This window comes from Trachypithecus francoisi, unplaced genomic scaffold (assembly GCF_009764315.1).
Source record: "Trachypithecus francoisi isolate TF-2019V2 unplaced genomic scaffold, Tfra_2.0 Lachesis_group17, whole genome shotgun sequence".
NCBI lineage: Eukaryota > Metazoa > Chordata > Mammalia > Primates > Cercopithecidae > Trachypithecus > Trachypithecus francoisi.
In genome coordinates, this window is record NW_022681462.1 from 38,950,541 (window position 1) to 38,972,017 (window position 21,477).

Genomic DNA, 21,477 nt, shown 5'->3' on the forward strand with positions numbered 1-21,477 from the left:
ATCTCTTTGAATATAACATGTACTCTTATGAGCCACCCTGGGAATAGATCCATCAAGTTTGCAAAATACATGATGACAATTTTTAGTAAAACATATTTAAGTATATATAGGTATTAATATATAGTTACAAAGTCCATTTTTTAATGCAACCCTTCATTATACTTATGATACTGAAAGATAAATTTTGACTTTTTCCAATTTGAAAATGAACACATACTAACTCCAACTTAATTATTTAAAGAAATGCAAGATTTATCAATATATACATTTCACAGGTGCTACAGTGTGGAACACTGGACATTGGGCTGAAGGAACCAGGCTTCAGTTCCCGTGTTTGGTTTTAAAATTTTTTGTGCTCTTGGGAGCAGGTCTCTTTCCTCTCTAGACTTTTGGCTTCCTCATCTGTAATATAGGGAAACTGAGTGACTGCTAAGGACCCCTTAAGTTCTAAAGATGATTCTAAAGAAGATAAAAGATGAGAACTACACATACCTCACAAGGATATTTCTGAGTAAATAATGGTGGAAATTTGAGATTTCTTACATCAGTTAAGGTCTAAAAAGAAAAAAAGTATCACTTATTAAGTTGACTTTGACAAAAAAACATGAAAATATTTTTTGATACTCTAACAAAATGACTAAGAGGCTGTATATTTCTCAAGTGGAAAATTTATCAATAGCTTTTCCTGATTTAATAACTATATGTTTCCTGAGCACAGATGTACATTCCATCAAATATCCTCAAAATATAGGAGAAATATATATGTATATACAGTTGGTCTTCCACATCTACAGATTCCACATCCAAGGATACAACCAACCATGGAATAAAAATATTTTAAAAATTTAAAAATAGATGCTTGCATCTGTACTGGACAGACACAGATTTTTTTTTGTCATTATTACCTCAGTAATATAGTATAACACTTATTTACATGGAATTTACATTATGTTAGGTACTGTAATTTATAGAAGATCTAAAATACACAGAATATATGTAGGTTCTATGCAAATATTACACCATTTTATATAAGGGACTTGAGCACCTGCAGATTTGGTATCCATAGGGAGTCCTGGAACCAATCCCCTGTGGATACCAAGATGGCTGTGTGTGTGCATGTGTGTGTGTGTGTGTGTGTGTGTGTGTGTATGTATGTGTGGAGGGAAGGATAACGGGGGAGAGAGAGAGAGAGAAGGAGAGGGAGAGGAAGAGGGGAGGGAAAGGGAGGGAGGGAGAGAGGGAGGGAGAGAGGAGGGGGAGAGGAAGGGAGGGAGAGAGGGAGGGAGGGAGGGAGAAAGGGAGGGAGGGAGGGAGAGAGAGAGAAAGAGAAAGGGCCATATTAGAGCACAAAGAAAATGTTGGAAATCTGTTTCTATGGAGTGGCCTATTATGAATATTTCATAAAAATTACATCATACAAAAGTGGACTTGTGTGTCTGGGTTTTTCACTCAGCATGGTTTCAAGATTCATCTATGTTGTGGCACATATTAGTATTTCCTTCCTTACAATGGCTGAATACTTTTCATTGTATAAAATACCACACTTTGTTTTTCCATTCATCAGTTGATGAGCATTTGGGTGGTTTCTACTTTTGGATATTAGAAATAATGCTCATATGAACAGCTGTATACAAGTTTTTGTCTTTGTTTTCATTTCCCTTGAGTATATACCTAGGAGCAGAATTACTGGATCCTATAGTAATTCTATGTTTAACTGTTTAAGGAACTGCAAAAAGCAGCTGCACCATTTTACATTCCACCAGCAAGGCATGAGGGTTCCAATTTCTCCACATCCTAGCCAACACTTGCTATTTTCTTTGCTTTTTTTTTTTTATTACAGATACCCTAGATTGTGCTGAAGTGGTATCTCTTTGTGGTTTTGATTCGCATTTCCCTAGTGCCTAATGATGTTAAGCATCTTTTCACATGCTTATTGGCCATTTGTTTATCCTCTTTGGAGAAAGGTCTATTGCTTTGCCTCTTTTAAAAATGAGTTGTCTTTTTGTTGAGTTGGAATAGTTCTTTATATATTCTGAATTCTAGATACTTTTCAGATATAGGATTTACAAATATTTTCTCCCATTCTGTGAGCTGCCTTTTCACTTTCTATTTTATTTAATTAATTTATTTAGAGATAGAGTCTCACGTTGCCCAGGCTATTTGCAGGCAGAATCATAGCTTACTGTAGCCGTGAACTCCTGGTCTCAAGGAATTCCTCTTGCCTCAAGCTTCCCACATAGCTGGGACTACAGGCACGTGCTACCGCGTCCACCTTGTCTTTTCACTTTCTTGATAGTGTTCTCTGAGGCATTTATAACTATATACATTTTGATGCCCTCTGATTCTTGATCCTTTACTTAGGTTAGACCTGTTTTATTTTTCTTTCTGGAAGCTTTTGGGGTCTTTATTTCTGGTGTTCTGAAATTTAGTTATTTTGACTTTTTTTTTCTTTTTTCTTTTTTTCCATTTATTATACAGAACATTTGGTAGGTCCTTTCAGTCAGAAGGTATGAGTCATTTCGCTCTATGTGAGAACTACTTCCTCTTCTACCATGGCCAGAGATCATTTAATAAGTAAGATCTAAAACTGATAAAATAAGAAACAGTGACAAGAGCCTAAACTTTGAAAATACGGAGGTAAGTACCAGGGACAATAACTAGAAGAGGTGAGGGTAGCTACTTATGAAAGATAGGGAAGAATGTGACAGAGGCCCACTTTATTTATTTTCAGAGACAGGGTCTTGCTGTGTCGCCCAGTCTGGAGTGCAGTGGCACAATCATAGCTTACTGTAACCACCTTGAACTCCTGGGCTCAAGTGATCTTCCTGCCTTAGCCTCCCAAGGCATGTGTTACCATGCCTTGCTAATTTTTTTATTTTTTATAGAGATGAGGTCTTACTATGTTGCCCAGGTTGGTCTTGAACTCCTGGCCTCAAGTGATCTTCCTGCTTGAGCCTCCCAGAGTGTTGGGATTAGAGGTGTGAGCCACCATGCCTGGCCCAGGGGGCTACTTTTTTAAAATTTTATTTTATTTTATTTTTTTGAGACGGAGTCTCGCTCTGTCGTCCAGGCTGCTGGAGTGCAGTGGCGTGATCTCGGCTCACTGCAAGCTCCGCCTCCCGGGTTTACACCATTCTCCTGCCTCAGCCTCCCTAGTAGCTGGGACTACAGGCGCCTGTCACCACGCCTGGCTAATTTTTTGCATTTTTAGTAGAGACGGGGTTTCACCGTGTTAGCCAGGATGGTCTCGATCTCTTGACTGCCCGCTTCAGCCTCCCAAAGTGCTGGGATTACAGGCGTGAGCCACTGCACCTGGCCCAGAGGGCTACTTTAAAACGACTTTCAGTCATCCCTATGATCCCAGCACTTTGGGAGGCTAAGGCAGGAGGATCACTTGAGCCCAGGAGTTTGAGACCAGCCTGGGCAACATTGGCAGAGCCCATTTCTACAAAATGAATAAAATAAAATTAGCCAGGCATGGTGGCATGTGCCTGTGGTCCCACCTACTGGGGAGACTGAGATGGGAGGATGGCTTGGGCCCAGGAGGTTGAGGCTGCAGTGAGCTGTGATTGCACCACTGCACTCAAGCCTGAGCGACAGAGCAAGACCTTGTCTTAAAAAAAAAAAAAAGACTTTCAGTACTACCTGCTTTAAAGGCTGTGGTCATGGTTTATTTTGAGAGGAAAAAAACCCTAATTGTGCATAATCTGACAGCTTTTAAATATATGAATGTATGGCCCCCATTACCTTGTGGTTCTCCTAAATATTTACTTATTACAAACTTACTGAGTGCAAAACATTGTTAAATTATGATGAATTTAAGCGAAAACTAAGAACAAACAATCCAACCAAACAAATTTTTGAAGACTGAACTTTAAATGGAAGCAAATAGGCTAGAACTCCTCCCTGTGTTACTCACATCATCTCTTTTACTTTTAGTTAACTGGTCTGCTGGTGTTAAGAACAACTAAGTCTTTAAAAAACTCTTTTGTAAATGTTTGATTATTTTCTGTTTGAACCTTTTTTGTTGAGTAGGGAGGGTACTTACCCTGACTCTCTCCATCTGAGTGCTGAATGGGTACAGCAATTCAAATAGAATCAGGCCTAAAGAAAAGATGTCCACTTTATGAGAATAGCTGTTTCCATGAATCTGAAATCCCATATAAAGAAAATTTAAAAATTAACATAGAGACAGTACAGTTGATATTACAGCATTATTGAATCCCAAAGTTTACTTAGTCACTTCTTGGTTTAAATAGAAGTACACGTGTAAAAATGTTAGCAAAGAGTTAATCTTCCAAGTCTGTTTTCTTCACTACTACACCAAGAGTAATTAAACTACTCAGCATTACAGAAGGAAAGCCCAGGTACAGCTCTGAGATATGCATCAGTAAAACAGGCCTCTCGGAAACCTGGAGACTTGCCATGCTAAAAAAGTTTGTGGGAGCCAGCAAGATCTGCCTGACTACCCCTGAGGTGAGGTTTTTCAAAGGGAACGCTATCTAAAGCAAATCTCTCATTTCTAATCATCTTAGTTCTAACCCATTTTTATGAGAAAATCTTCATTACTCCAAACCACTAATCAACTGTAGTTAGCCTTCATTAGGGCACTTAATTATGGATACTTTGCATTCTTGGTTGTATTTTTCATGTGTATATTTCTTATTCTTCACAACTAGATTATCAAGTCCTGGAGGAAGGGAAATGCTTCTTTTGTGTTGCTGTCGTCCAGCACTGGGGCTAAGTATAGAGAAGGCCCTCAGTAAATACTTAGTTGTTAAAATGAACAAATGAATTACAACAGAACTACTCGATTAAATAAAGCATTATTTAAATTAAAATTGACCTTTTGGTGACTCAGAAGAATACCTTTATTTGTGAAAATTTCTTTAGGGATATAACTTGACATTTGAGAAAGAGCCAAAGAAGGGAACTTTGGAAATGCTCCATACCAGTACTTCTTAATTCAGGAGTAGAGCTGGTCGCGGGGCAGTTGCCAGGGTTTATGATCCCTCCACAACTTCCCCTCTAAACTGTACTTGGCATCTCTCTCCCTGGCCTTCTGCACAGCCTGCCTGCCTCTGTGCTTACAGAACAGCAGATGGAAAGCTTCAGTGACCACATCAGTGGCATCACCCTCTTCCCTTCCAAGAGACTGTAGCAATCTGAACCCTGTCTCACTTCTTATCCCTGGGGTTTTGAAAGTGTCAAAAAAAATGTGCAAAAACAAATCGTATAGGGGAACTGAAAAGGACACCCTCACACACTATTTGGAGAATATAAACAAACACAAATTTATAAGAAGCAACTTGGCAATAACTGTTTACTCCTGCTTAACGATCCCATCTAATTTTACCCATCCTAGGGCGGATGGAAATGTGTACAGACATTTGGGTACCGGGACAGTGATCCAAGTGATATTCCTAACAGCAAAATTTACAAGGAATTAAAATGTCCCAAATGAATGTTGAACACTATGCAGCTGGAAATATTTTCTAAGAATATTTAATAATATGGGAAATGCTCACATTTTAATATTGTATCCAAAATGTTAGTGTAGAATTCCAATTTTATTTTCTAAAGTAAGGTATAAATATATATATATATATATACACACACAGAGAGAGAGAGAGAGAAAAGGAAGTAACTGCTGTTAATATCTTAGAGATATTTTTGGTAAGTGATTTTTACTTTTTTGTTATATGTCCCTATACTTTCCGTATTCCCTAGAGGACAGACTGATATATAATGTGTTATTAAATTTATTTATTATTTCTAACATTATTAAATATATTTAAAAAAGAAATGTAGCCTCATGAATGCATGAAAAGTTATATTTACAAAATATCTAAAAAATAAGGAATTAGGAGGTAGAATATATCCTTTGAGTTTGAATTGGTTGTTTAATCACTGTGCAAATCTAGAACTTAAGCTGCGTTTCTTTGTAATTACAACCAAGAACGAAGTCACCATGGGTCCTGCTCATTTATTTCAAGGATGAGAAAATTAAGAGAGTTCTAATAATAAATAATTTTAAAACAATGTTTTAATATGGCTTCTAAGGTTTGGGTAAGATTGTACAATTCATACAGCCAAACTATTTTGAGCGATGTTTTAAGGAGCACTTCATAAAGTGACAGTTTCTATATTTAAAGAGGATTAAGAAGATAACTAAGACTGTGCATTTTTAACTACCAAATTTTAACCACTATACATTGCCATACAATTTCTACAGCTATCCTAATTTTCTAGTACTTTCAACACTACCAAATATAGCTTTAGTTGTCATCAACCTCTTCCTTTCTCAAATGGCAACCCATTTCCAAGACACACACACACACAGCAGCCACGAGCTACACTACAGTAAGCACAGAAGTGTGTATGGGGTGACCAGGACTACCTGGTGTTCATCTTTTCACTAGCATTCACCTTCACTCATAAACACGTATGAAACTATGCCACATTCTAGGTGTTGTTTCAGGTGTTAGAGTAGAAAGAGAGACAAGCTAAGTCCCTATACTGATAGTTTATGTTTTACAGGGAAAGAAAAAAGAATCTCAAAGAGTTAAAAATGCTGTAAAAAGAAATTAGTGTAATGGGATGGACTCTGGCAGGGAGTGAAGGGAGAAGCATCTCTTTTAAACAGGGCTGGGTGGGAGGGGCTTCCCAAGTCATGAGCCTTCATTAATAAGCATCCAGATAGAATTCCTTTTATTTGTTTTCACAGTATTTAAAATGTAAAAGTATTGTTTCCAGCCTCTTAAGTAATAATACATTTTTAAAAACATGATTAAAAACTTTTTTTTTTTTTTTTTTGGAGACGGAGTTTTGCTCTTGTTGCCCAGGCTGGAGTGCAATGGCAAGATCTCGGCTTACTGCAACTTCTGCCTTCTGGGTTCCAGCAATTCTCCTGCCTCAGCCTCCCGAGTAGCTGGGATTACAGGTGCCCGCCATCACACCCAGCTAATTTTTATATTTTCAGTAGAGATGGGGTTTCACAATGTTGGCCAGGCCGGTCTCGAACTCCTGACCTTAGGTGATCTGTCCACTTTGGCCTCCCAAAGTGTTGGGATTACAGGCGTGAGACACCACGCCGGGCCAAAGAAATCTTTTTTTATTTATTTATTTTTATTTTTTAAAAGGGGTCTTACTCTGTCACCCAGGCTGGAGCACAGTGGCATGATCTTGGCTCACTGCAACCTCTGCCTCCCAGCCTCAAGTGATCCTTTCTACTTCAGTCTCTCAAGGAGCTGGGACCACAGGCATACACCACCATGCCCAGCTAATTTTTGTATTTTTTGTAGAGATGGTGTTTCACCATGTTGCCTAGGCTGGTTTTGAACTCTGAAGCTCAAGCAATCCACTTGTCCCAGAGTGCTGGGATTACAGGTATGAGCCACCATGCCCAACCAAAACTGTTTTTAATATCAATTCTGTTATATGACTGTGTAGAAAAATTGGAACATACAGAAAAGTCCAAAATAGGTTAAAATTCATTAGAAGTCCCACTACTCAGAAGCAATGACTTGATATTTTATGGCTCTTCTAGTCTTTTTTCCTATAGATAGAAATATGTATTTATAGTATTTTGGTATTTCATACAGTTTTAATTCTTCCTTTCACCAGGCCTTGGCCAGATCATTTGAGCAGGATGATTCAATTACCAGAGCCAGTAGATTTATTTTATTTATTTTTCTACGTAAGCCAGTTTGGATACTTTTGGTTGCAATCAATTGACTATATATGAAAGTCCCTTATAAATAAAAATCTCTTCTGTATCCTTTCTAATTTCTAAATTTATTTGTGATTTTCCCCCCCCCTTAAGTAGGTATCTATGCTAGAAAGGATTATCCTTATTTTAAACTATTAGAAACAACCATGGTGATGTTATTTTACTGTTTCACCCATATCAATTCTTATGTTTGTTTTCCATCTTCTTGGCTCCTCCCTGCCTTCTACTGAGCAGAATTCTAATCACTTATACAGTAATGTGCTATGTAATGAAGGTCTGTAAAATAAATTTATCTCAAAATGGAACTTTGAAAACTTCTATAGATTTCACCATTTTTCATTTCTTTCATTTTTGAAAAAAGTTTTTTGCACTTTTAAAGATGGGGTCTCACTATTTTGCCCAGGCTGGCCTGGAACTCCTGGGCTCAAGTGATCCTCTCACCTCACCCTCCTAAGTAGCTGAGATTATAGGCTCAAGCCACGGGGCCCAGCTTCTTTCAACATTTTCTTCATACTTCGTATGAGTATTTTTACTTCATTATTGACCTGATGGTTATTTTTTAATAATTTTTTTTTGTTTTTTTAAGTTCCGGGGTACATGGGTAGGATGTGCAGGTTTGTTGCACAGGTAAACGTGTGCCATGGTGGTTTGCTGCACTTATCAACCCACCATCTGCTGACCTGATAGTTATTTAGGAGGATTTTAAAATTTCCATTTGGCCAGGCACAGTGGCTCACGCCTGTAATCCCAGCACTTTGGGAGGCCAAGGCAGGAGGATTGCTTGATCCCAAAAGTTCAAGACCAGCCTAGGCAACATAGTGAGACCTCATCTCCACAAAAAATAAAAAAATTAGCTGAGCATGGCAGTGTAGACCTGTAATCCCAGCTACTTGGAAGGCTGAGGGGGGAGGATCACTTGAGCCCAGGAGGTGGAAGCTACAGTGAGCCAAGATCACACAACTATACTCCAGCCTGGGTGACAAAGTAAGACCCTGTCTCAAAAAAATAAAATAATAGAATTTCTAGCCAGCCAAAACAGAAGCAAAAGCAAAAATAAAAACAAACAAAATTATAAACATCAATTTATAAACCTCTATACCTTTCTTTTAATGTATTGTGATCATAAAAAGGCATTTACAATATCTATGGTATTTGTTTGTGGCCTAGAAGTTCAAAATGATAGTATATATAATTATAATTTATTCATCAATAAATGTTCAAATAGCAACTATATATAAAGCCTAGTATATTTTTTACCTTGCTTCCCTTTGTAACTTTTGTTTTTGTTTTTTTTTTAGTTATAATCCAATCTGAAGTTTCCCTTTCGTGGGGCTATTTAAACACATCTATTTATTTGTTGTCATAACTAATATTTGGCTTTAGCACCACTTGTATTTCCACATCCTTTCCCTTTGCTGCAGTTTGTGTTTGTCGTCTGTAGTGATACAGAGGTAGAAATATTGTTTTATTTTTCTATTTGCCAAATTTAGCTACATCAAGTACAAATCCCTATTCCCACCTTTATTTTCCATGTTCTTACCATCGTCCATTTCCTGATCTTTGTTAATTTAATATAGGAATCACCAACTCAGCTTATAATGATAAGCATACTTAAAATTATTTGTCTTTTACTAGGAATACATTTTGCATTTTATTCTCATTTTAGTATCAATATTCACAAGAACCACTGGCACCTATTGTTCATTGGGTTTGATGTCTATTGCCAATTTTTGTATGTTTCTCATCTCAAATTAACTTTTAATAGGTAACACATTCCCATGGCTCAAAAAGAACTAACAATAAAAGTTCCCTCTCACTCTGTCCCTCCCTGGCCTAGCCCTACCAGTCACTTCCCCTCTGCCACTGCCCCCATAGCCATTTGTTTCTTACACATGATTCCAGAGTTTTTTTATGTAAACATAAGCAAATGTGTATCTATTTTTTCCCCCTTTACACAAAAGGTGTACACATTTCTGCATTTTTTTTTTTCATTTAAGATACTTTTTTGACTCTACGTAAAAATGCTTGATTTCTTCTTTCTGTTTTTTGAGACAGAGTCTCGCTTTGTTACCCAGGCTGGAGTGCAGTGGCGGGATCTTGGCTCACTGCAACCTCCTTCAAAGATGAAATACAAAATAAAATTTCAAACTGTAAAAAAGAAACACTTGACTAACGTAAACAATGCAAACACTTCAAAAGGATGCTCTATGACAGTTAAACAAAGTTGCCTTCCTCAAAGGCAGTTCCTATTACTGGTCTCTGATATAATCTTTCAAAGATAATCAAATCCGGTGGTTCTTGAAGTATGGTCCATGGATTCCTGGGGACCCTAAAACCCTTTTAAGAGGTCTGCAAGGTCAAGACTATTTTCATAATAATACTAAGACATAATTTTTCACTGTGTTGACATTTGCACTGACAGAACCTAAGCATGAATCAAGCGAGCAGTGCCAAGCTGTACCAGTAGCAATTACATTCAGCACCACATGCTCACAGGCAAAACCAAAAACCACTTCACTTAAAATGTCCTTAGCAGTAAAAATTATTAATTTATTAAATCTCAACCTTTAAATATACACCTTTTTCATGATCTGACAAAATGGAAAATATTCATAAAAACATTTATGCTCCATACCAAAGTATAATAGTTGTCTCCAAGTTTGACACCTTAGATATGCTAATTACCCTGATCCAGTAGTGTATTAAAACAACACTACGTACCCCATAAATATGTACAATTATGAGTCAATTTAAAAAACAAACTAATATTAAGAAGTTCAGACCTGCTGATGTAAGCATAGATTAGCTTGTGAATATCATTAGCATTTGTGCAATTATTTGAGTTACAATATGCGCTAGCTTCTCTTTTCATAGAACACCATTTTGACTTGAGAGAATAATTGGTAGACAAACTACAGTTATTGAGACTTGAATACTTGACAGATAGTTTCTTTCTGAGATGGAGTCTTGCTCTGTCACCCAGGCTGAAGTGCAGTGGTGCAATCTTGGCTCACTGCAACCTCCGCCTGCTGAGTTCAAGCAATTCTCGTGCCTCAGACTCCTGAGTAGCTGGGACTACAGGTGTGTGTTACCATGCCCAGCTAATTTTTGTATTTTTACTAGAGATGGGGTTTCACCATGTTGGTCATGCTGGTCTCGAACTCCTGGCCTCAGGTAATCTGCCTGCCTCGGCCTCCCAAAGTGCTGGGATTACAGGTATGAGCCACTGCGACCAGCTGAGGGACAGTTTCTTAAAGATGAACAATGAGACTGGGCATGGTGGCTCACACCTGTGATCCTAGCACTTTGGGAGGCTGAGGTTCAAGGACTGCTTGCAGCCGGAAGTTCAAAACTAGTCTGGGTAACACAGCAAGACCCAATCTCAAAAAAAAGATGAACAATGTGAGAATGGCACTTCAAGGAAAACTAATGGTATTTGTTGCCAATCATAAAAAGTTGAGCTTTTAAGTGAAAATTAAAATTTTGGAAGATTTGAATATACCAGTGGGAATTTGATAGCCTCCTAATACGTAAAGCCTTTTCTGATGAGATTGGTGGTCGTATTAACCAAAGTGGCTTTTTATATTACATGATGAACTGTGACAACTTTTGGAATAGTTGCCAAACTTAGGGAACCAATAGTTTCCAAATGACTAATGCACAATATAAAGTCAAGGATGGGTAAAAAGTTCCATTCAAAGTACAAAATAGACCAAGGGATGTTAAAAGTACCAGAGCACAAAATATTCATGAATGGTTTTAGATTTCACAGTGCAAATGAATTTTAAGAAACTATTACTTACTAAGTTTTGATATACTATCAAACAAAAATACCTAGAATTACTTGAAATGAAATATTGCTCTTTTTTCCAACACGTATCTGTGTGAGGCCAGATTTCTTCATGTGCTTCAGCCAAAATAACATATTGCAACAGACTGAACACAAAAGCAGACAGAAGAATGTTCCACTTAAAAGTCAGCTTTAAAGAGACTGGCAAAAATGTAAACAAATGTCACTCTAATTTTTTTTTTTTAGGGGAATTTTTTTTGTTTTAGAAAATACTTATTTTTCATAAAAATATCTTAAGATGTGATAGGTTTAATTCTGTTACTTTAATTGATTTAGTAAAGTTTTATAAATTTCTCTTTTAACTTCTAATATGACAAATATTGATAGATAAAATTTTGTTAAGAAAACCTTTGGGTTCTCAATTATTTCTACAAGTGTAAATAGGTACTGAGCCCAAAACGTCTGAGACCCGCTGTCCTAAGCATAGAGAAGCTTGTGAAAGTCATTTGCCTGGTGGTGGCTGAGCATGCTCGCCTGACGTTTCCGGGATGCCCTGCTCCCCCTGCTCTTCCAGTACTTTTTCAGCCCTGATTACAGTACTTTTCCTGTGAAGGCCAAGCAGCCCACAAGGCAACACCTGTCAGCCTGTGTGCCTCTATTTCCTATTATGGTACATGCTGGAAGTTGCCTATGAATGACTACAGAGGGAAGCTCAGTATAGTACCTCTGGGTCTAGCTGGCTATGAAAACAGTTCCAACACAGTCTACACAAGGCAAACCGGAGTTAAGTTTGGGACGGTGGCATTCAAAGTCTCATTCCAAATTCCTGGTTACTGTCAGGTGCTTGTTCAGGGGGTGAGTGCATTTTATGCACTGTGTTCTCCTTAATCCAGCCCCAATTCAGGTTGTAGAAACTACATCTTAGCTGTGTCACTATTGTACTACTGGAACACTACTGCCAGTTTTCATAATTTTCAGACTTACTGGGTTTTAGATTACTGGGCATTTTAATGGAAACATGGGAAGAGATTGATCAGGTACATCTGCTGCTGTGCTAATAAGTAAAAATCTGAAAAACTCACCTGCTCTGGGCTCATATACAGTTTGGTCCCTACTTGTCCTGTGTGTCTGGCATAAGCTGGCATTGGGGTCAGAACCGTCTGCTCTTCCTCATCCTGGTCCATTGCAGTCACTAACCCAAAGTCTCCAACCTTGACCACATCATCCATTGTAAAGAATATGTTGGATGGCTGGAAAGAATACAACAGACAAAAGTACAGTGGGTGTGCACGAAGGAGAAAAAGTAAAGAGAATTATTTAAATGACTACAAAGAAAAAATACAATAAACTAGATATTTTCAAGTATATTTCTTTTTAAAATGGGCTAATATGAAAATAGTGACAATTTTTCTGTGCCAGACAAGTACTGCTAGTAAAGAAAAGGGAAGGGTAGCAAAGAGTGCTAGTATTTATTGAACATCTACTTAAACCCTTTGAGATGCACATTCCCTAGGGATCATGGTACTTAATCCTCAATCTTATTATTCTATATATTCTTCCCAGGCAAGCATCTCTACACTTATGACTTAAAGCCTTAATAATTATAACTAATAATGAGTTTGTAAATACAACTTGCAATGTGCTAGGCACAGTTCAAAGCAGTTTACTACTAACTAACTCGTGTACTACAACCCCATTAGATGAGAACTACCCCCATTTTACAGACATAAAAAGTGAGGCCCAGAAGTTAAACAAATTGCCCAAGGTTTCCCAGCTAGCAAGTGGTGGAGCAGGGATTCAAACCTGAGCAGTTTGGGTCTATGAGGAAAGGACCTTGTGATCCACTGCCACATGCCCAGATTTCAGTCCAGTTTTTGCTCTATGGTAGCTAATAACTATTTGGTGAATGAATGAAACAGACTGATCTTTTGGTTTGCATCTGAGAGGGGGATATAGATTATCAGAAGGGATAAGAGCTCTTCACTACTACTGTATGCTGCCTCTTGTAAAACCTCTGTGTTCTCAAGACTACATCTACTCCCATATATCTGCCCTGAGTTCTAAACTCATATGACACTGTTTATTGAATACATCTAACCAGAGATCTCATGGGCTCCTCAAACCCAAAGTGCCCTACATGAAATACATCATCTTTCCCTCAGAGTCTACTCTACTCTGCGGGTAATATGACCACCATTCATAGCTGTTGAAATGAGGAAAAAGGAAGCCATGTAGCTCATGAAATTGAATTTCATCATGTTTCAAATACTGGCAGAAAATAACATTGCATTCCCAAACTCTTAAAATACCATTAAACGATTTTGACTTGGAAGCATCAAGTTATTGTGTATAAGATCTATGGTAATAATCTGCAGCTCTCCAAAAAATAACTTTGTACCAGAGGCAATAATAGACTATCCTGCATTAAATGTCATCTTTCTTCCCAAATCCCATCATCTGATGGCAGTTGTTATTTACTGAACCCTATCTATAATAGATAAGCTTTTTGGCTCTCCAGTGTCTATCTCCCTGTCCTTCCACCAGAAGTATCTTGACTTTACTTTGGGAACTTCCTTCTTGCTGACTATGCAGCAAAACCCCATGGTTAGTGTGGAAGGCATTCATGCTCTACAAGTTGCTTAAGCCAATCCACATAATCCCATTGCCTGGCCAGGGAATGGGCTTGTTGGGGGATGGGTAGGTGTCCTTGGTTTAAGTAGAAAAAAACTCCTGATAAATAGTGGGAAAAAGCAATACTTTTCTCTCCACCCTCTACCCCACCACCTCCAAAAGACTTAAATAGAAACAAGAAATGGGGAGGAGAGAAACCAGGTTCTGGCTAACTCTCTTGATCTCAGCTAAAGCTTTACCTGAATTCTCAACAGTTTAGCCACATGGGCCAACAGATTTTCTTTTCTGGTTAAGTCAGTATAAACGCTTTTAAGTGCAAAAAAAAAAAATTCAAAATAAATGATATGACCATCTAGAACATTCAGGCATTGTACTGAGACTATAACAGGTGAAAAAAACAGATATGGTTCATACCCCATAGAAACCAGAGAATAAATAATCCAGGTGTGATGAGAATAATGAAGAAAGACCAGGTTTCTGTCAGAATACTGTATATCAAGAGAAACTGAGAAAAGCTCAGAGTGGAGAAAATAGAAGACCAGAAGTCAGTCTAAAGAGGCAGGAGTCAAAGTCCTGAAGACAAAAATGTGACCAAAATATAACACGGGGAGAGGGCCTAGAAGGTTTAACATTGAGCCAAAGATTTAGGTCAGAATGTAGCAAAATGTACAGCTTTTTCACCCAGGAATAAAAATCTTGGCTTTTTTTTTTTTTTGGTTGGGGACCACACTAGAAATCTTTAAAAGGAATTGCCTTCTATTTAGAAAGGAAAAAACCTTTCTGATTTCTAGAAAAACTAACAGGAATATTAACTTTCTTCTTGCAATTTTTCTGGTGCACAGACAATTACAGAAAAATCTTTAGACAACATTGTAGCATTAAATGGATATTTACCAATATCTCACTTACATTATAACATTAGCAGAAGAATATTCATTATTAGTGAAAACATGATTCATTGTCTTTCAAGTTGGCATTTGTGTGTACAGCAAGTGTTAAGTACAAGAAGAATGTGTATTTCAGCTAGTTGTTTTCCACCTAGTGATAACCATTTACTATATTCAAACCTAAATGCTAGTATTCTCTCATATTAGCGGTGTGTGGTCTCCTGTAAACTGTCTTCTCCAATCCAACCAAATAATTCATCTCTGAACTTTTAATTCAGTGCAGAACAATTCTTGGTAATCAGTTTGGGCCTACATCAAAATCACTGAAGCCTAATGATTATGTATGACTAAATAACAATTATATTGAAAAATAAGAATTATTTCTAATTCCTACACTTGTTACCCTAAAACTCTTAAAATATACCAAAGAATTTGAAAACCTACCGCTGATTTTAGAAGAAAATAACTTGTGTCCAAATAGCTACTTTTGTGCCTGAAACAAGTCTGTGGTTACATAAAACTGGAAAGACTTAAAATGGAATCACATCTATCAAGACTTTAAGCTACTTTCATCAGAAAAGTATTTATACATTTACTCCACATCTACTGGTGATGGCTAAGAGTATATGGAATGTGGGAAATTAGTTAAATTAAAAGTTCCATGTACTTATTTTTAGAAACACTACTAAGGAAATGTCACATTTTAGTAAGAATCTTTAAGTAATTTTGCATATTATATACTACAACATTTACTATTGAATATATTGAAAATAGAATCCAAGGTTTTAGAGTTATAAACAATCATCTGGTTAACTATTTGCTACCTTTCCCCATTCAGCTTCCTACCCCTTCCCCCAAAGTCTAAAGAGTTCAGAAATAGAAGGAAAAGTGTAGAGATCTGCCCCAATTCAAGCTGGCTAATAAAGGAACCCATGTCTCTCCTTCCATTCGGATTCCTTTCACCATGCTGCTTCAGAGCCCTGGAGGTATTCGTGTCAGGGTTACTCAAAATCATAGAGGAAAAAAAAACAAGAAAACAAAAACAAAAACAAAAAAACAGGCTATATCTGCTCATGGTGGATTTTACCTAAAGATTCCTTTTTCTTTTTTTCCCTGATCTGGACTACTGAGAATACCTTTTACAGTAAAATGAACACAAACACATTAACGAAGAGAATGAATGCATGGTTTGCCTAAAGGTTTCAGACATAAGACTTCTTATTCTTGCAGCAGGCCCCTCCAAGGCTACCTTCTCAGACCTCTGCTCTCAGATGCTTTTACTCTCCCCAACTCTTGAGGATGCTTCAGAGTACTGCAAGTACTTCTCTGAATCACAAAACGTCAGATTGAAACCCAAGGGTGATGAGCCACAAATACAGACCTTGAGGTCCCTGTGCATCAGTCCTTTACTGTGAAGAAACTCCACTGCCTCTGCGATCTGCAGGAAGATGTGCAGACACATGCTCCTCTCTCTCTCCTCTATGGTACATCGTCCATTCATCCAGTCTTTGAGGTTTTCTTTTCTGCACAGCTGCATTTGAATGTAAAGATACACCTTTGGGGAACTGGGCTGGAGTTTTTCTGTGGTGTTTTTAGTGAGATCTAAACTTAAAGTGGTTGGTCTTGGAGGAGAAATAGATAATGTAGCTTCAGAAGAAGATTTGCTACTGGTGGGCTTGAAAGCAGTTAGTTTATTTGCACAATGGTTGCCAATATGCAATCGATTAGTTTTGGGCTCTTCTTTACTGGAAGCATTATCACAGCCAGAATCTTCAAATACTATTGAAGAGGAGGTTCTCTCCCTTGACCTTACATAAGGAGAAGCTTCAGAAGGACAAAGTTCAAAGGAGTGCCCCTCATCATTGCCATCCATAGTACCATCTTCCACATCACAGTCTGTAAGGCAGCTGTCCTGGAGGTTGTACGCTGCATCCACCGACTCACTGATGTCCTCATGGTCCATTCCTGAGAATTCCAGTGGTGAGAACTGGCTCTCAGATGAACTTGTCTGGTCACAGGAAATCCCTACTGAAAAAGACCTGCTTCTTTCTGGTGAAGGAGCTATGATTTCAACATGTTCTTTTGTAGAGAAAGGATCCATTCTGCGTATTTTAACTGATGGTGCATCCATTGGGCTAGGAGAGCTGAGTGGCCAGTCTGTGCTAAAAGTGGGAGAAATACAAAGGGGTAAGAGTGAATATATATTGATTAAAGTACCTGAACTGCACCCTCTGTTTAAAAAGCTTCAACTATAATAAGTCCACTTACCAAATGGCAAACAACAAAACAACATACAAACTAAATAAAAACATGTAATGTGAGATAGAGAATATCACATTCCATTCATTCCTTCTAAAAAACTTAATTTTAAAGCTTAATTTTATACATGAAACAGTTACCTGGGACTGTCTGGGGCTGGCAGAGCAGCCTAAGATTTTTATGCAAAGTGAAGAAAGGATTCCTTGGTGGCTGTGATTCTGAAGCCCTAATCCAAATTAGGGCAGCGCCTCACAAGGCCTTGAGATACGCGTCCACTTCACTTGGACCTTCCATGGCTTACTTATTGGTTGAGTCTATAATAAGCACCACTTTAACAAGGTACCTCATGTGGGTCTCATGTTGCTTAGATACCTGTAGGTAGGAGTTTCACTCAGCTGTTTGGTGGCAGTCTATCTACACATGCTTCCTTTTTCTTCTCTAATAGTTTTTAAAGGGCCTTCCTTCCTATAGCACATCATAGTTAATATGCACAATATATTCAGGCTAAGTTTACTTATTTTTATTTTTATTTTTTTTTGAGACGGAGTCTCGCTCTGTCACCCAAGCTGGAGTGCAGTGGCCGGATCTCAGCTCACTGCAAGCTCCGCCTCCCGGGTTCACACCATTCTCCTGCCTCAGCCTCCCGAGTAGCTGGGACTACAGGCGCCCGCCACCTCGCCCGGCTAGTTTTTTGTACTTTTTAGTAGAGACGGGGTTTCACCGTGTTAGCCAGGATGGTCTCGATCTCCTGACCTTGTGATCCGCCCGCCTCGGCCTCCCAAAGTGCTGGGATTACAGGCTTGAGCCACCGCACCCGGCAAGTTTACGTATTTTTAACTGCAAATAGCTCAAAACTACTTAAAAAGAAGTTGTAAATTGTTAAGTGCTAAGAATTAAATAACAAACATTTTTTAAATTGGAGACAGAAGCAGATACCTTATATTGAGAAAAGTCACTATAAATCCCTCAATCAGTCACAATGTATAAAGCCCTATCAACTGATAATTTTTTAACATGTAAGTTCTCTCTTATTTTTTTCTAAGAGACAGGGTCTCACTATGTTGCTCAGGTTGGTCTTGAACTCCTGGGCTCAAGCAATCTTCCCACCTTGGCCTCCCAAAGTGCTGGGATTATAGGCATGAGTCACCCCTGCATGTTCTCAAAATCTAAATCAAAATTTCACAAGTGGTTAGAGAACTTTTCAAAACATGAAACAGAACTCTGCTGTTCCTTTTCTTTAAAAAAAAAAAAAAAAAAAAGAACCTAAAGTTATAAAATTGATATTGTAATCACACAAGCTAAAAACTAGCTTAAGTGTATGTGTAACAAAGTTAGTTACCTTTCATCTTTCAGCCAAATTTCATCCATCTTTTCTTGCCACTTCTCTGGTGGTGCTTCGAGCCAGGCATTGAAATATCTAACAATGCCTGGGTGTTCAAGCTTGGCTAAGGCTTTAACTTCTCGCATTACCTTTTCCCGAGCCAATTCCCTGAAAGAGAAAATATTTAAGGTGATGGATATTCCAGTTGCACTGATTTGATCTTTACAAATTATACGACTTATACCCCTAAAATATGTAGATATCAATAAAAAATGTATATATCAATAAAAAAGGAAAATTAAAGAAATAACATTAGCCTGAAAAAGAGAGTAAGACAACACTGAAGGCTGTTCATATCTGAAGAAGTATTCATATCTAATAGTGAAAACAGAAAAATAATAAAATAAGATCTTTTCTTGAAAACTAAAATTAGAAACAGATGAGTTAGCCTAGGTTATACTTCTTTTTTTTTTTTTTTTTTTTTTTTTGAGACAGGGTCTTGCTCTGTCACCCAGGCTGGAGTGCAGTGGCACAATCTTGGCTCTCTGCACCTCCACCTCCCTGGTTCAAGTGATTCTCATGCCTCAGCCTCCCGAGTAGCTGGGTTACAGATGCGCACCACCACACCCAGCCAATTTTGTGTTTTTAGTAGAGACAGGGTTTCACCATGTTGGTCAGGCGGTCTCAAACTCCTAACCTCAGGTGATCCACCTGCCTTGGCCTCCCCAAGTGCTGGGATTACAGGCGTGAGCCACCATGCCCGGCCAGCCTAGGGGGTATACTTCTAAAAGGCCACACAAGTCCTGTATTTTAAAAAATACAAGTATTTCAGTTTTTTTTTTTTTTCTGTAAATAAATGCTACAAGTGCATCTACTGCACATACAAATAAAGTTTTAAAATCCCAACTTCTTTGGTTGGCATTTAAGGTGCTATAAGCTATCTTTTTTTTTTTTTCTTTTTTTGCCTGAGACAGAGTCTCACTCTGTCACCCGGGCTGGAGAACAGTGATACGATCTCTGTACCTCCACCTGCTCACTGTAACCTCCACTTGCCTTTTAGTAGAGATGAGATTTTGTCATGTTGGTCAGGCTGGTCTCGAACTCCTGGCCTCAAGTGATCCACTCGCCTAGGACTCCTAAAGTGCTGGGATTACAAGCATGAGCCACTGTGCCTGGCCAACCTATCCTTTTCTTCCTCTCTTCCATCCTCCCCTATTCTCACCCTTTGTTCCATCTATTCCAGAACTCTCACCATTCTCCATACCACCTCCAAGTGCTTGTGAAAGCCTTTGCTCAGGCCATTTCATGCACTTGGCCATCCCTCCCAACCTGTCTTCTACTGAGGAAAAGGCTACTCTTGACACCCAGAGCAAATGCCACCATTTCTATGAAGCTTGACTGCCTTTTGGCCACATCCGCTCTTCTTCATGAGAAGCTATTAATATTTACTAAGATAAGGCAAAGGTCAAAATCTTTCTTGCATTGTATTTACTTGAGTGTACATACAAAAGCACCAAAAAGGTACAGGCTTCTTAAGGGTAGAAATCTGGCTTAGTTTTTATAGCTTATGTAGTGCCTGGCACATATGAATATTTAAACTACTCAAAAGTTATTTACCAAAAGAAAAAAATTAGTTCCCTATTACCCAAACCACCCAATTCCTGTCCTTACCAGACAGGAATTTGAAAAAACTGCGACTACCAGATACGACGACAGCACAACAATTAGCGTGCATTTAATCTAGAATCAATAAGAGGCCAGGCACAGTGGCTCACACCTGCAATCCCAGCACTTTGGGAGGGCAAGGCAGATGGATCATTTGAGGTCAGGAGTTCGAGACCAGCCTGGCCAACATGGTGAAATACTGTCTCTATTAAAAATACAAAAATTAGCTGGGCATGGTGGTGCATGCTTGTAATCCCAGCAGTTTGGGAGGCCAAGGCAGGTGGATCACCTGAGGTCAGGAGTTTGAGACCAGCCTGGCCAACACGGTGAAATACCATCTCTACCAAAAATACAAAATTAGCTGGGTATGGTGGTGCATGTCTGTAATCCCAGCTACTCGGGAGGCTGAAGCATGAGAATCACTTGAACCAGGGAGGCGGAGGTTGCAGAGAGCCGAGACTGCGCAATCCGCACTCCAGCCTGGGTGACAGAGCGAGACCCTGTCTCAAAAGGAAAAAAAAAAAAAAAAAAAAAGAAAAGGAAAAAAAAAAAGCAACAAGAGCCTTCTACATAGTTAGAATAAAAGGTATTGCTGGAAGCCTATCATCTTAAGCATCACGCCGTTCTGAGCCAGAAATCACACTTCTAGGAATCTATCCTAAGGAAACAGATATTGTCAAAATGTACATAAAAAGATGAATATTGCAAAGTTTTTTTTATGGTAAAGTTATTTCTAATTGTTACAAATTAGAAACCAATTGTTTAACAATAAGAAATGGTTAAACAAAATATGGCACGTGTATTAAATGGACTATTACCAAGCCATAAAATACTTTTAATATACTTTAGGATTCTAATAAAAAACTTTTTTTTTTTTGAGATGGAGTCTCGCTGTGTCACCCAGGCTGGTGTGCAGTGGCGCGACCTCAGCTCACTGCAAGCTCCACCTCCCAGATTCACGCCATTCTCCTGCCTCAGCCTCCGGAGTAGCTGGGACTACAGGTGCCCGCCACCGCGCCTGGCTAATTTTTTTGTATTTTTAGTAGAGACGGGGTTTCACTGTGTTTGCCAGGATGGTCTGGATCTCCCGACCTTGTGATCCGCCCGCCTCGGCCTCTCAAAGTGCTGGGATTACAGGCATGAGCCACCGTGCCCAGCCAAAATACTCTTAATAACATGAAAAATATAGAGG

At 38.5% G+C, this 21,477-nt stretch overlaps 1 protein-coding gene and 1 long non-coding RNA gene across 3 annotated transcripts in view; one reads left to right on the top strand and one right to left on the bottom strand.

Annotated features, from left to right (window-relative positions):
* The window catches only part of LOC117062174, a 38,286-nt gene extending 20,916 nt beyond the window's left edge, over positions 1 to 17,370 (top strand). Inside the window, exon 3 of the long non-coding RNA XR_004428234.1 lies at positions 16,271 to 17,370. This is a non-coding gene — a long non-coding RNA (uncharacterized LOC117062174). The remainder of the gene's footprint in view (positions 1 to 16,270) is intronic.
* EIF2AK3 (eukaryotic translation initiation factor 2 alpha kinase 3) overlaps positions 1 to 21,477 on the bottom strand; it is a 77,540-nt gene that overhangs the window by 1,687 nt on the left and 54,376 nt on the right. The window contains exons 12-16 of one of the 2 annotated variants that reach the window (XM_033175399.1): positions 18,639 to 18,788; positions 16,422 to 17,202; positions 12,605 to 12,772; positions 4,049 to 4,150; positions 493 to 555 (exon numbers count right to left, since the gene is read on the bottom strand). In XM_033175399.1, the coding sequence (XP_033031290.1) occupies positions 493 to 555; positions 4,049 to 4,150; positions 12,605 to 12,772; positions 16,422 to 17,202; positions 18,639 to 18,788 (1,264 nt within the window). The remainder of the gene's footprint in view (positions 1 to 492; positions 556 to 4,048; positions 4,151 to 12,604; positions 12,773 to 16,421; positions 17,203 to 18,638; positions 18,789 to 21,477) is intronic. The other variant, XM_033175400.1, reaches the window with a different exon arrangement.